This window comes from Triticum aestivum, chromosome 5D, assembly GCF_018294505.1.
Source record: "Triticum aestivum cultivar Chinese Spring chromosome 5D, IWGSC CS RefSeq v2.1, whole genome shotgun sequence".
In the NCBI taxonomy this organism is placed as follows: domain Eukaryota; kingdom Viridiplantae; phylum Streptophyta; class Magnoliopsida; order Poales; family Poaceae; genus Triticum; species Triticum aestivum.
In genome coordinates, this window is record NC_057808.1 from 7860451 (window position 1) to 7876581 (window position 16131).

The 16131-nt window shown below is 47.5% G+C and overlaps 1 protein-coding gene across 1 annotated transcript in view; it reads right to left on the bottom strand.

Annotated features, from left to right (window-relative positions):
- Positions 1–556: 556 nt before the first annotated feature.
- The window catches only part of LOC123119083 (probable periplasmic serine endoprotease DegP-like), a gene marked incomplete in the record, with an annotated part of 16497 nt that continues 922 nt past the window's right edge, over positions 557–16131 (bottom strand). The window contains 11 exon segments of the mRNA XM_044538754.1: positions 557–1022; positions 1267–1336; positions 11163–11250; positions 11344–11421; positions 12361–12453; positions 12568–12685; positions 12819–12949; positions 13041–13319; positions 15451–15605; positions 15686–15838; positions 15937–16092. Of these exon segments, the coding sequence (XP_044394689.1) occupies positions 1293–1336; positions 11163–11250; positions 11344–11421; positions 12361–12453; positions 12568–12685; positions 12819–12949; positions 13041–13319; positions 15451–15605; positions 15686–15838; positions 15937–16092 (1295 nt within the window).

Here is a 16131-nt window from a genome sequence, read left to right on the forward strand (position 1 = left end):
CCTGTCTTGCATGCAGATGTTATTTGTTAACTGGACATGAGACATGGCTAGAGCTATTCATAGTATGAACACTGTGCTCATAAGTTCAGAAATAATCTGTCCCACAGTTCCAACAAGTATCATGGCAGTAAATTGCACTAACTGGTCATGTTCTCCTGGATCCCATGCGAAAAGCAACTTGACCTGAGGTAAGTATTCAGGACCGGGAGATGGCCACTTATTACTTGAGCCCTGGAAGAAGCGAAAGAGAGTCGCAGGCATATATGTACTCAAGAGGCTCGGACGGTGTATCCTATCTGATGTCACAGGGCATGGCATACATGGATGAGTCAGCGCCGATGACGTCTACAATGCCGATTCTCCTATTGGTAACGCATTGCACCATCAGACTACGAATCTTTGAACCAGATGGATCAACGGAAGCGGTTTGAAAAGATAAAATGCAACTTACTGTAGGGTGAAAGTATACATTGCCAATATAGAGTATAAAGCATAGGTGGTGAAGTGATAGGGGGTGAAGATGGAATCTTTTGTAAAGATAAAATGCAATTTACTCTAGGGTGGAAATATACATTGCCAATATAGAGTGAAAGTATACATTGCTACATGATGGGTATTCTTATTCCCTTTTACCCTGCACAACAAGGTAAAGGGAATGAATTGGCAATGTACTAACAATTACTAGCCAATAACATTCTGCTCTAAGCTACATATGCTTCTACGGTCCAAACGTTACTCTCCAACATAATTGCCCAGTTCAATTCATCATCCACGACTGCTACACTTGCACACAGACATCATGTGAGTTTCACAAGACTCGACATAAGTAGGAGCCAATAATAAGTTCTGCTCTAACATGCATGTTAAGCTTAAGCTGCTTCTACGGTCCAAAGGCACCCATAATTTGAAGTTTTTTTTTCCAAGAATACACAACGAAAAGATTATGCCAAAAATGAATTTGCAATGAGCATGCAAGGTTAATTCGGTTGACTCATCCATGAAGGCCAGCAGTGGGCAGGTGCCTACACAAATAAAAAACACAAGGTTCGGTTAGATAAACCCTTGAGAGATCGGTCAATGATTAAATTGCTAGCTAAAGGTTGACCAAAATAGTGTGTTTTTGCAATACAAACAAAATGAGAAAAGAGAAATAGCAATTGGCTTCTTCATGAAGTTGTTTACCACACCTGACAATCTCCTCTACGACCTTCGAATTTGAGTTAAAACGTGCTAAATATAAACTATTTTAAAATGGAAGATATTTACCTCAGGCCCAGCTCAAGGATCAAGAATCATAAGACTGACATGGCTTCTTCACCCATGATAGGGTAAGCACCTACACAAATAAAAACATCACACTTAAGAGTAGATGTATCTTTGGCTCCTGCGGAAATCTCTACTCCTATAAAAACCACAGTTGGTGATGATGGTGTGCCTGTTATCTTGCATTTAGGATCGCTCGATCTATATCTAACACACATGAAGCAATCAATGGCATTTTTATGAAAAGACACCCACCACTCTGTACAGATTTGCAGACAACCCCCTTCTCACCCTTTTAGCCTATCTCTTGCCCCACCTTATCCAACGACCTAACAATAGGGAAAAGCAGCCGTGAGAACCAGCAGCCCACCAGCCGGCACCGTCGGAGCCGATATGGAGCGGTGGCCGCCGTCGGTGCCGTCTGCTCCCGAAGCCTCCCATACCTTCCTCAGCTCCACCGCCAACCACGACCACCCCCCACCTAGTCGTCTCCTCCACCACCTTCCCCATCTCCTCCATTGCCGACCTCGACAAGCACGCCGCCGACGCCATCCCTCCGCCAGCGCCTCTCCCACCTCCTTCTCTGCCAGAGTAGTGCCACCTCCTTCTCTACCAGAGTAGTGCCACCTCCCAGCATCACCACCACACACAATTCCTCCTGGCAATCCCCTCTGTCACACCTGTCCATCCCCTGGACGGTGTGACCTGGCAGGGCTGGCAAGCGGGGCCCCTGGCCTGGGTGTGAGTGCGTGGGTGTTTAAAATGACCAGCCTGTTGGTCGAGAGAGGCATGCGTGTGAATCACTTTCCCTGTACCTAAACTTTCCTCTGAAATCCAACCCCTCTCCAAGCTCATCCCCCTTCCTCACCTGCTCCCTCTCACCCACTCTAGATCGCCGATCCCCCCTCCAGATCAGGGGTGTTACATTGGTATTCAGAGCCAATTTTCACCAAATTTTTCTTCCCCCTCGCCGCCGCTGCACCTTCTGAAGCTTGAGAGGTGGATCGGTAACATCCACCGCGCACGGTGTGAGTCCGCTCGCCGGATCTCGCTCGAAATCCGTCGCGGGGTTCGATCCCCCCTTTCAGGAAGGAGCAATGGCGCCCTCGAAGCCCTCCGTCTCGACTCCCTCCTCACCAAGTTCGACGAGCAGACCGCTCTCCGCGACAAGCAACTCGAGGCGCAAATCTCCTTCAACAACCAGATCTCGCTGGAGCTGCGCGGTCTCTCGCGGCAGCTCGTCTGACGCAGGCCGACGTCGATGCGGCCCGCAAGACCGTCAAGGGCTCAGCCTCACCCGCGGGCTCCGTCACCACGCTGGTACCACCCCCGCCGATGCCGCCGTCTCCGCGCCAGCAGCCCCCGCACGCGGAGGTTCACCGCCCCGCCTCTGCTCACGCCCGTTTGGGGGACAACCGACCACCGCTCATCCCAGTTCCCCCTCTCAGTGCGCCCCTGGCCGGAGTCACTGTGCCGCCGCTCAGCCTCAGCTACACGGAGAGCTCCTACCACAAACCCCCAAAACATGATTTCCCCCGCTTCGACGGATCCGCACCCTACCTATGGCTGGATCGGTGCTTGGCATACTTCGAGCTCTCCAAGGTGGACCAACAGTTTTGGGTGCCCACCGCTGCTCTCTACATCGAGGGGTAGGCAGCGCACTGGCTTCAGGCGTTTCGCCAGTCACCGCAACCTGTCATGGGACATGTTCTCCGCCGCCGTGATCGAGGAGTTCGGCGCGGACGAGTTCGAGCTCATTATGCATCGCCTCCTCCAACTACGGCAGACCGGCACCGTCGCTGACTACCGCACGGCGTTTGATGAACTCATGTATCACCTTCTGGTGCTAGATCCCTCCATCAACAACAAGTTCTTGATCACCCAGTTCTTGTTGGGCCTGAAGGACGAGTTGCGCGCCGCGGTTCGCCTGCAAGCCCCGTCGAGCATTACCCGTGCGTCCGTGTTGGCGCGCATTCAGGAAGAGGAGCTCGGCACGACACGCCCACGCGGACGACCAGATCCTCCAGGACGTCCTCCTCCACCAACGAACGCGGCGCAACCGCGCCAAGCAGCAGCCCCTCGCGCTGCCGGCGACGAATTTGCACGGGAGCGCCAGTTGCGGGACTACAGGCGCGCCAACAACCTCTGCTTCAAGTGCGGTGACAAATACTCCCGGGAGCACCGCTGCACGCAGCCCGCGCAATTGCTCACAATCCATGTGGGGGAGCATGGCGAGGTCCTCTCCGATGACGCGATCCATGCTCTCCAGCTCTTGGACGAGCCCGCTCCACCAGATCAGCCAGCGGAGTGCTGCGTTCTTTCAGCCCAGGCGCTGGACGGCTCCGATTCGCAAAGTACAATTCGCCTGCGCGCACTGGTCGGGAACCAGGTCATGCTGCTCCTCCTCGACTCGGGCAGCACCCACAGCTTCGTCAACAAAAGCTTCGTCGACCACATCGGCGCGCAAACTCAACCACTGTCACCGGTGGAAGTCCGGGTCGCCAACGGCAACCTGGCGACCGACTCACTTGCGATCGCATCGTGCCCGACCTGAAGTGGTGGATGCAGGGACACACCTTCTCGACACCGATGCGCGAGCTCGACATCGGCGCCTACGATGGCATCCTGGGCATGGACTAGCTGGCGCAACACAGCCCCATGACATGCCACTGGCAGGACAAGTTCGTCTTATTCCTCCACGACGGCGAACAAGTCACGCTGCGCGATGTCAAGCCCAAGTCCACCGAGACCCTGACGCCGGTGGAGCCAGCCGAACTTCGCAAGATGATCGCCGGCAACGAGGTATGGGCAATGGCCATGGTGGATACCTGCCCACCCGCTCAGGCCAAGCGCAAGACACCAAGCCAAACCCCTCTCGCCGACCTGCTCGACGAGTACGCTGACGTCTTCGCCGCGCCCCACGGCCTGCCACCACACCGCCAGTACGACCACGCCGTCACCTTGGTGGAAGGGGCGATTCCGGCCAATACTCGTCCCTATCGTTACTCTCCTCTGCAGAAAGACGAGATCGAGTGGCAGGTCTGAGAGATGCTGGACTCTGGGGTGATCACACACAGCGTGAGCCCCTACGCACCGCCTTTGTTGTTGGTCAAGAAAAAGGACGGCACCTGGAGGTTTTGCGTCGACTACCGCCGGCTCAATGATGCAACGATCAAGAACAAGTTCCCCTTGCCGATCGTGGATGAGCTGCTCAATGAACTGGCGGGTGCTACGGTCTTCTCCAAGCTTGACCTACGGGCCGGCTATCACCAAATTCGTATGAGAGATGAAGATGAAGCCAAGACAGCGTTCAAAACCCACCACTGCCATTTCCAGTTCCGCGTCATGCCATTTGGACTCACCAATGCTCCGGCAACATTTCAGTGCCTGATGAACGCCATCTTCAGTAAGTACATCCGCAAGTTCGTCATCATTTTCCTTGACAATATACCGATCTTCAGTGAAACGATGGAGGAGCACTTGGAACATGTGCGCACGGTGTTGGAGCTGCTCCGTCAACATCAACTCTATGTCAAGGCCTCCAAGTGCGAGTTCGCCACCGACCACATTGACTACCTTGGCCATGTGATCTCACACGAGGGCGTCGCCACCGATGCGGAGAAGACCCAGGCCATGGTGCAGTGGCCTACGCCGACGACAGCGACCGAACTCCGCGGTTTCCTTGGCCTCACCGGCTACTACCGCAAGTTTGTGCGGCACTACGACATCATCGCCAAGCCGCTCACGCAGCTCCTCACCAAGAAAGGCTTCGAGTGGTTCGATCTGCTCAAGCAGGCCATGGTCACCACACCGGTGCTCGCGCTCCCCAACTTCGACAAGCCGTTCGCCATCAAGACGGACGCCTGCGACACGGGCATCGGCGCTGTTCTTACACAGGAGGGGCACCCCGTGGCCTACTTCAGCAAGGCGCTGGGCGCGCGCAATCAGAAACTCTCCACTTATGAGAAGGAGTTTCTGGCCGTTATGATGGCCGTGGAGAAGTGGCGGCAGTATTTGCAGCGTGGGCCGTTCGACATCCTCACGGACCACAAGAGCCTCTGCAACCTGGGCGAGCAACACCTCGAGACCGATGTCCAGCGCAAGGCCATGTCCAAGCTCGTCGGCCTCCAATTTCGCTTCCTGTACAAGCGCGGCCTCGACAACGGAGCAGCAAATGCGCTCTCCCGCGTAGGCAAGCTCATGGACGTGGCCGCTCTCTCTACCTGCCAACCGGCGTGGTTGCAAGAGGTCGCCAACTCGTACGAGACGGACGCCGATGCCCAGGAGCACCTCAAGCACTTGGCCGTGTCCAGCCCGGACGCAGATGGGTACGAGCTCCATCGGGGCGTCATACGTCGTCATGGCCGGCTCTGGATTGGGGCGAACACAGCCCTGCGCACTAAGCTGATCGCCGCGCTCCACAACAGCGCTGTGGGTGGCCACTCCGGTGTCATGGCGACCTATCACCGCGTCAAGAAGCACTTCAAGTGGCGTGGTCTGAAGAAGGACGTGGAGGAGTTCGTGCATCAGTGCGCCATTTGTCAACAGGCCAAGCACGAACACACCAAGCCGGCCGGCCTCCTCGCGCCGCTGCCCATCCCTTCCGCGCCATGGGAGGACCTGACAATGGATTTTCTTGAGGGCTTGCCAGCTTCTGAAGGCTACAACTCCATCATGGTAGTCGTCAACCGCTTCACCAAGTTCGCGCATTTTGTGCCACTCCGCCACCCCTTCACCACTACGACGGTCGCCCGGGCGTTCTGGGACAACGTCATGAAGCTGCACGGCATCCCTTCCTCCCTCGTCTCCGACCGCGACAAGATCTTCACCAACAACCTCTGGCGGGAGCTGCTCGAGAGCGCGGGCACCAATCTGCTGTACTCGACGGCGTACCACCCGCAGACCGATGGCCAGAGCGAGCGCGTGAACCAGTGCATGGAGATGTACCTACGCTGCGCTGTCCACGACTCCCCCAACAAATGGCGTCGCTGGCTACCGATGGCTGAGTGCTGGTACAATTCAACCTTACATTCCTCGCTCAATTGCACATCCTTCAAGGCCCTTTACGGCAGAGAAGCCAATCTGGGCACCATGGCAACCTGGACGGATGATGCACCAGCCGGCGACGACCTGGACTGGGCAGAGCATACGGAGGCCATTCGCGCCCAGCTGGCGCGCGCCCAACATCGCTTCAAGAAGCAGGCGGACAAGCACCGCGTCGAGCGCTCCTTCCAAGTGGGCGAACAAGTACTGCTGAAGCTGCAGCCATATGTGCAACGCTCCGTGGTCTCGCGCCCGTGCGCCAAGCTCGCGTACAAGTTCTTCGGGCCCTACATCGTGCTGGAGAAGATTGGGCCATTGGCATACAAGCTGGATTTGCCGCCGGACAGCCGCGTGCACCCGGTCTTCCACGTCTCCCAGCTCAAGCCGTTCACGTCGGGCTACTCGCCGGTGTTCGCCGATCTTCCCCTAGTCCAAGACCTGTCCGCTACGGCGACAGAGCCCGTCAAGATTCTGGAAAGGCGCATGATGAAGCATGGAGACGCGCCCGTGGTGCAGCTCAAGATCCAGTGGTCGCCTACGTCCACGGACTCGGCTACCTGGGAGGACTACGACGTGCTGCGCCGGCGTTTTCCCATTGCCACCATCTGGGAGGAGGAGGCCTCGTCTTAATAAGGGGAGAATGTCACACCTGTCCATCCCCTGGACGGTGTGACCTGGCAGGGCTGGCAAGCGGGGCCCCTGGCCTGGGTGTGAGTGCGTGGGTGTTTAAAATGACCAGCCTGTTGGTCGAGAGAGGCATGCGTGTGAATCACTTTCCCTGTACCTAAACTTTCCTCTGAAATCCAACCCCTCTCCAAGCTCATCCCCCTTCCTCACCTGCTCCCTCTCACCCACTCTAGATCGCCGATCCCCCCGCCAGATCAGGGGCGTTACACCCTACGCATCCTACACAGTCTCCTCTGATGCCGACCTCCGCAAGTACGTTGGCGGCTCCGTCCGTGCCCCAACGCTTCTTCGGCACCTCCCTTTCCTGCTGCAAAATACCGCTCACCCACCACAAGCAGCACCTCCACATCCTCCTCGCCACCTCCTCCGCCCCTCCCCCTTCTTCTCGGATGCTGACCTCTGCAAGTACGCCGTCAGCTACACGCTGCTCCTCCTGCTTCCCCTTCCTGGCTGACGCGCTCTATGGCCTGTTCTGGTGCTATGCTCGGCTACCGCCTCTACTTCCCAAACCTCAACGTGCACATCGTTGCTGCCTCCCTGTCATCCAAATCCGCGCGCCTATGTCGAACTGTCTAGAAACTACTCCTGCAGTCCATTATAAATTAAGTGAGCAGGTAGATGAGACTCACGCTACTCGGACCACATCCCAAGAAGCAACACTGGTTACGCTCTCACACCTTCAGATTGAACAGAGTGTGAGGAGGTGGATTCACTACCTTCGCCTTCTGATCTGATTCGCCAAGGACATAGGTATGATGTGTTAGGCAATCTTTTCTTTTTTCTTTTTCTTTTTTGAGATAACTAACCACCCATATGGAGTGGTCTCCTACTCTCCTTAGTTGTGCGATTGCAGACATGTGATGGTAATGGTATGCAAACTGTCTTCTATGTCCAATAAATACTCCAAGGCATTGTTTTTCTTTTTTGCAACATTAGCCATTGGTTCCATAGGGCACCACTGTATCTATAATTGGTTTCAATTTCCTTTTTGGGTTCTTCTTCTAGAATGGAACTTTAAGTATTATAGAAGGCTATGAACAAGAAGAATTGCCATAGTTACTGACTTACTGCTAGAGGATTTGACATCAATATCATACTGGCCATAACTTTTTCGAAAATTAGTTTTTTTAGTGCCCAAAAAATTACTAATGAGCAGACATCAAAATGGGAAGTTACAGGTCACTATATGGTTCTGTAACATGTATTTTTGTTATTTTAATGTTTTTTATGCATACTGATTGTTGGGTACTTGGAACTCCAAGCTGATCTATTTGTTATTAAAACATCTGCACCATAGTTCTAGGTGGATCAGTTTGTTTCAGAGGAGTTGGTCAGACAGAAATTCCGCAAGCTAGGTTTCTTATATTTCCCTTTTTATAAAATCACATGACTTCACCAGGCATATGCACATATATACTCAGTATCAGCTCCAACTACACTTGGATTCGGTTCTCACCAAATCACTGAAATTTTTGAAAAAACGATAATCTACATGGTAGGTCCACAAGACATTCAGTAAGAGTAGGAGTTTCCTGGAGAAAACCACAGATTTAGGTCTGAAGCTGAAGAACTACATGATCAATAAAGCAGCAGGCCTTACGTCTGAAATGATACAGCTCTTGTGCCAACAAAGTGCTGAAGGAAAACAAAAAGGTCAGTATCATGTACCTTACCGCAAGGCAAAACAGTCTGCATGCATATTTCTTTTTGTACCTGACCATTTGTGGTCCTACTTGAAATAACACAGTGGTTGACGGCAGTAACAAGTCCAACAGAACTTGCCCCAATGGCATCCCATATGTTTGAACAAGTTTATTTATACATGAATCAACAATGCAACAAATTTAAGTCATTCATCTTCAGATGATGAAGTGATAAAGCAATCAGCGATTGTGGTTTTTCCTACTTGTAGTGGGGTGCTCACATCAATCGAGTTCTTGGAGCGAGGAGAAAGCTCAAAAGGTAAATCTATAAGGCGGAAGTGTTTGCTTATATAATTTCATTTACCCACTTAATTAATTTCTTGCGTAAATGTTGTAGAGTGAAAGCGTGAATGTGAAGCAATAAGGTACGCTAGCCGTACACCAGAAGAAATCCAAGCAAGGCGAGTAAGTGTTAGAGCATGTCAGCAAAATATGACACCTAAAGAGAAGGAGGAGCCCGTCCCAGAATCTGAGGTGATCATTGCTTTCACTTGGTTAGTGTGTTGTTTGGCAATTTTTTGTGTCCATACTAAATTGATTTGGTGGCTGGTTTGCAGGATAGTTTAAGCGAGAAAGTACATCTTCTTCACCTGCGTGTCCGCGCAGTTCCTATGGAGTTGTTTCCGTGAGATTGTGGGTGGAAGCTGGGACCATAACAACTTCCCCGCTCTCTTTGCCGAACTCCAGGCGAACCCACCCACGCTGCGCCACATTAGGTGGCTCACCATTGGGGTCCTTGCCTGGATGCTGTGGACTGTTAGGAATAAACTTGTGATTCAGCGTATTCCTTTTCGTCGTGCTACTGACGCTTTGTTCAAATGGTCTGGTTACTTGCAGCTTTGGCGGCCGCTTAGCCGTCCCAGGGAGAGAGACGCCATCACCTCCATCATCACCCAGCTTCGCGCGATGGCTCTCCGGCTGGCTCCTCCGCTTCCCCCGCCACCACCGGAACCTGATTAGATCGTCGTCGTCTTACCTCCGTCACCGCCGTATATGTGTTGTATTGTTGAGCGCCTTGTTGGGCTTGTTGTGTTGTGCCCACAGCTGAACTTGGATCTGTTTGTCTCTGTGTGTGCGTGTGTGTGAGACCTTGCCTGCGGTGTCGTCGGGTGGTTGTGTGTTGTGTTGTGTTGCTACCTTGTTACGCTATGGTTGGTGGTTGCTTTATTTATAAAGCGGGGCGAAAGCCTTTTTCGGTTAATGTGATTATCCATGCATATTAATGTTGCTTCATACTTCAGACATTTACATCTGCACAATAACTGTCCCTTCTGGATGTAAAGAGTACAAATTATTTCTACCTTTACACGTATGCAGTGTTGGTCCTAGATACGAGGCTTGATGTTTTATATCTCAAAGAAACAAAACAAAGTACTCTGTTCCCTGTTCGATTTCAAATCTTGCTTTACATTGTATCGTGTAAAAGGGTGAAAGTTTGTTCAATTAAGTAGTAATCTAATGATACATATACAATAGTGAATGCCCTTCAGGAGCAATGCCTCCAGTGGCTTGCTGTATGTTGAGCATTTATTTATATTTTGTTGTACATATACTAATATCTATGTGCCTATGTTTCAGACTGTAAAACATGGTCATTGATAATTTTGTTATTAGTCCCACAAAAAAAAAGATAATTTTGTTATTAAGCAGTGCTTGCTGGAGATGAAAATCAAGGAGATCACACCCCATTGGTACAGGTGAGCGGAGTGGAGGTGTACGTTGCACCGAGGGTGAAGCAGTGGCTGAAAGTTAAGACTGGTTTTCTGTGCTTCACAAGCTGCTTTGTAGCAAAGTTAAATACTCTGTTTTTTACAGTGAGGGGAGATACTCTGTTTTTTGATGGAAGATACTCTGCTTTGTGGCTGGGGGAGCATGTTATTCGGTCCTATTCTTGTACATCTAAGCTTAATAACAATTGATTACGCTCTCTGTTGATTTTCGCGACGTAACTTTTTTTAGGCTAACCACATCACAACGTAGTCTTGATAACGTGTTTTTTTGTGTTGAGGCCTATATGCTTCATGAGGTGATTGATTTTAAGAATAAAGAAAAAACATCCATGTGAAAAGGACATATATGGTCCAAGCTATTATGTGTAGAAGCTAAGGCTAGGGTAGGAAGAGAAAGTAGAAATTTAAGAAATGGTGGCAAATAAACGAAAGAAGACGATCAGATATTCTGATGATACATTGTTTTTTTGAAAATTGTCATGATTATGTGTCCTTGTGATTGCAATGTTTTAGCTAAAGTTCTTTTATTCATGCATCACTTCTATTTTGCATAGATGGCCGAAAACACATATATTTGTAAGCTAAAGTTGTAACAGAAATCCTCCCGCTAACAAACAAAAGCACCATATTCAAATCCATGTTGTATCTCTTCAGGAACGGCGCCACCTCTAAGTTTTTTTCCCGTGACAACGCATGGGCATCCAACTAGTATGATTTATAACAGGGAGATGTTTACCTTTTACAATGTCCTCTCCACGATCCGATACAATTGCAGTCAAGTTTCTAATTCTTGGACAAAGTTTGGTAGCATCAAATATTTTCACCTGTAAAGCAATCCATAGAATTAAATGTACCAAAACACATTTTCAATAGTGCTATGGTCGGTATGAATCATAGTTACAACAGAGTTAACTTACCGAAACATCTTTTTCAGTATTCAGTTTCTTTCTTTGATCAAAATGATCCCAACATAAGTCTATCAACATGCTTTCTAACTGCCAAAATCACAAAAGTCAAGAGTATCACATAAAAAATATGGAAAATATACCCTACAAGCAGGTGCAATCACCCTCACACCACTCCCTCACAGGAGATTCTTTCTTGTTCTGTGATTTTTGAAATACATAATGCCTACAACTCTAAAGATATTTCATATAAAAAGCACCTGCACTAAAATATCTTTGTTCTGTGATTTTTGAAATATACAATGGCTACAACTCTAAAGATATTTGAATGAAAAGCATCTCCACTAAAATAGCATACGATAATCCATACTCTATACGCTGTAATATCAAGCGAACAATTTTATATACTCCCTTTAAAAGAGCATACTCCATATGCTATCAAATGAACAAAAATTATGTATACACTTGCCATTATCAACGGAGTATCCTATTGCCTCTTAATGCATATATAGGACCATACTCCTTTATTGAATTAATCATGCATACACCAGATACTCTAGCTACAAGTACAATTCAACATCGTTACATCCTATGTACAATATATACTCTTTATAATCTTAGCTACAGGATACATATGTGCCAATTACAAAAGATACACTTGAGGAGATTCTTTATGGATTATCGTGCCCTCAATCACACCTATTATTGGGTTAGCAAGCTACTTGGACTTTGTAGTGGAATTTAGTCTGGGAAATCTCAGTACTAAGATGCCAAGCACCACGATGTTGACCAATGGTTGTGGCCTGACCCAATTGATGAGAATAACCATCTATGCAGAAAGCTGATCCATTCAGCCATGAATTAATGTGCTTCAACTAGCGCACCATTATTCAAATTATTTAATTAGAATTACAAAATTACTAGCTACCTATTATAGGATGTGTGAGATTAATCTAAGGTGGATTAGAAAGTAACTAAACCTAGTTGTAGCAAAAGATTGAAAATTCAACAAATACAAAATACACAAACCTCAATTGTAGTAGAAATGTGCTTTCCATTAAAACTTTCAATGACATCACCCTTGCGAATTCCAATTTTCTCAGCATGTGATTCTTTTGACACCTAATTTTCAATTAGCATTATTACTTCACAATATGCATATGGAAAATGATTTTAAAATAAACTATTAACAAAAGTGAAAGTCAAAATTATTATATAAAAAGCCCATATATATACCTGCTCAACAATAAGACCAGAGTCGATGTTATGCTTACGAGTCATCCTCTCAATACAAATAGGATCTAAAAACTTGATTGGACTAAATGTCATTCCAAGGTGGAGGCGAGGCATGCAACTAGACCAAATAAAATGAAGACCAAATGAATATCATACAAATTTTAAAAAGAACATCATAACATTAATATCTTTACAAGACATAGGTATCACACATGTTACTAACAAAGAATTGAGAAAAGGGAAATACGTACTTGAACCTCCTCCAAAAATCGAAGCACTTATGCAATATTGACGAAGGTACAAACGTCTCATCGATTTGATTGTTAACTAGACCCACAACTTTTCCTTCTAAGTCAATGATGGGCCCTCCATCATCATGTAACTAGAGCATTATAGTAGTGACGAATATTACGATTTGTAGTGAGAAGGAAATAAGATGGAGATGCAAAATATAAATTTGAGATGTAACATACCAGTTTGAGACTAGATGCATCACGAAGAAAATACATGTAATGGCATCTCTCATACCGAGTTGGAATGTCAAAGGCCAAATTACCATGTGTTATCTTTATATCCAAATTTGCATCTCTTCCAAGGCGGAAAACATCTTGACCAGAATGCACACGGTCATTAAAAGTGGGTAGATGAACTGGTTTGTCCACTTGAACTTCATAAATAGCAAATTCATAGTGCTCTTGAAGATAGATGAGCTGGCCTAGTGTAGTTTTGTTATCCAGCAAATGAACAATGACCTAAAATAGACGGTGGCAAAGGTTATGACACTACATTTTCGAAAGAACTTATATTGAGGAAAACATTTTTGAGAGATCAACTATCATCAAAGCCGAGCGCTGGAATAAGTTTTTTTGTTTCTAATTTTCTGTTCTAACAAAGTTGAAGATAATGACACATTAATTTGCAACTAGCCACCAGTGTAGCAACTGAGTCATTACAAATAATTTAATTTGAGAGGGCATAAACAAGCAAATAAAAAGAGAAAAATCCTTATATAACACTATTTTAATTTTCACTTCCCTATTTAACACTGAACAAAAATTTCTTCCTTATGTAACACTAAGGCTAAAATTTATGCCTTTATTAACACTTCCGTTACTTCTATTAGCATCTATCGTTTGGACCCTCATGAGTTTTCTTTACGTGGACAAAACTGCCCTGCCCATACCGAACCGGCAGCTATCTCCCGACCCTGACTCGTCCCTGTCTTCTCCCCTCTCCTCCTAACCCTAGCGACCGGCGGCAGCGGCGCCAGTCCTCTTAACGACGGCGGCAGCCCCAATCCTCATAATGACGGCGGCTGCACCAATACTCCTAACGACGGTGGCATCTCCTAGCAGCGGTGGGGACACCGTGAGTGGCTGGGGGAGATGGTGCTGCGGAGGGCAGCCAAAGAGGGGCTTCAGATGCCGGCCAAGAGGGGCTACAGATCACCGACGCAGCAGCATCCCCCATCTGCTGCTGTTGGAGGTATCTTCACCCTCTTCTGTGTGGACGCTGTCTAATTAATGTTTCCTTGTTCTTGTCAGTAGCTTATCGTAGTGAAATCAACATGTTTAGAATGTTTCCTTTCGAGCCTTGAATACAACTTTCATTTACTAGTGTTGCCAATTAGCCGATGCCGAGCTGAGAGCTTGAGCTTGGTGGTCATTTGGATGATGCATGCTTAATTTTTACTTCAGTTGTTGATGACATATGCCCAGGATATATCTCAGAATTTTGTAGGTACGACGTACTCCATTTTATTGTTGTCTGTATTTCTGTTGGCAGTGTTTTTAAAGTTTGATGTGCTCATATATCACTGCTTCCACTAGCAGTTTAAGATTGATGAACCATTGTGGTTTCAGTTCATGAATCATTATTTCTGGTTGAGTTCTGCAAAAAAAAGTCCCACTTTTTAGATGTAAAAGCTCACCAAATTGATTCTACAGGATTTTGACATATATAAAACATCCTTTAGGAAACATCAAGTTGCATTTTAGCACAGATATTCAGTTGTACTGTCAGTATTGTTAGACTAGACTTGAAGAGCTTTTCTGATTACGGTGTCCCGCTTCACAAACTCAAATTATGTCTTACTTTTACTAATTCTGAATTTTATTTGTTCACATATTATGCATAGTTAATGTTATTTGCTCCTATATCATAAATGGACAAGTGCAGATCAAGAGCTAGATCTAATCAACCGGAGCCTATTCATGTTCCCACAGAGCAAGCAGATTATCCTGTGAAGGTAAGGCCAAGGAAAAAGACGGTGCTTGCTAAAACAACTACGAGAACTGCAATGGGCACCAGAAGCAAAACAGCTACAAGAACTAACCGGCCAGATTGCCCTGCAATGAGCACTAGAAGCAAAAGGCTCAGTTTGTAAACATCAATGTAATTTCTTTTAGTTAAACGTCACTTTTGTGCTGCTCATGTGATGTATGTGTGGACTTGGACTCATGTATGTGAACCTGGATATGATGTTTGTCATGTCCGTGTACTCGGATGTGAACCTGGATGTTTATGCTCATGCTTATGGCAAACGTGGATATGGTGTGATGAATGATGTATATGTGAATTTTGTGCAGGGGGCATGGCATCAAATTACAGGGGAGGTTTGCCTGTTTTTGGATTGAAATCCAAACTTTTGAACTTGAATCCTAGATATGGATTGTGTGCATTTTTTGAATTAAAAATTGGTTCATTGGCATCCATGATGATTGTGTATGTAAGCTTACACTCTTTTAGGAACTACTATAAGTTATTGCTTCTTTGGTCCCATGAATAATTTTGGGCACTATGGGTAAAATCATCTTTCCAGGTGTCACTTAAAATCATCTTGCTGTAATTAGGATGACAAAGAGTGAACGTTAAGAAGGTCACCTTCGCATTCTGATGATACTCGCCTGTCCACTGCTGCTTCCACTTGTGGATATCATCTTTACGAATTAGATGGGCAGACGTCAAAACAAGGGCGGTTTTTCTCTGGCCGTCCCTTTGAAACCACAAGCCACAGCATTTATTCAGCGGTTGGTTGTCTGCAAAGCAACAAAAGTTACAAACAGTTGGGCAGGTAGCGAATATTAATTAAGAAGCAAACATGACGTTGAATAGAGACCGAGAAAGGACGAGAGCAAGATGACGGATTTTGCAGCAGAAAGTATTGCATCTCTTGCGAGTTCACGGATGGAAAGGAGACGACGGTCCTTGCGCAGGCAGGAAGATGGTTGGTACCAGTAGTGATCCATAGTGAACAGGTCAGCTAGACGATCTACATAAAGAAAATTAAGATCAGGTTGGAAATTAACAATGAATGGGGAAATTAAAGCTGAGAAGGAATGGGGGAAACGGGGGGAGGGGGGGATTTACCTTCTTCTGCCTCGTATTTAGCCATGGCATGCTTGAAGGCGGAGCGTACGACTGGATCTGCGGCTAGTTCGTCCGGAATGTAGGGTTCGTAGATCGGTGAGCTGGGTGGATCGGAGGATTCCTCCGTCGCGGACTCCACCACATCGCACACACGACCTACAGAAAAAATCGTACAGCATAAGTAAACACCAATCT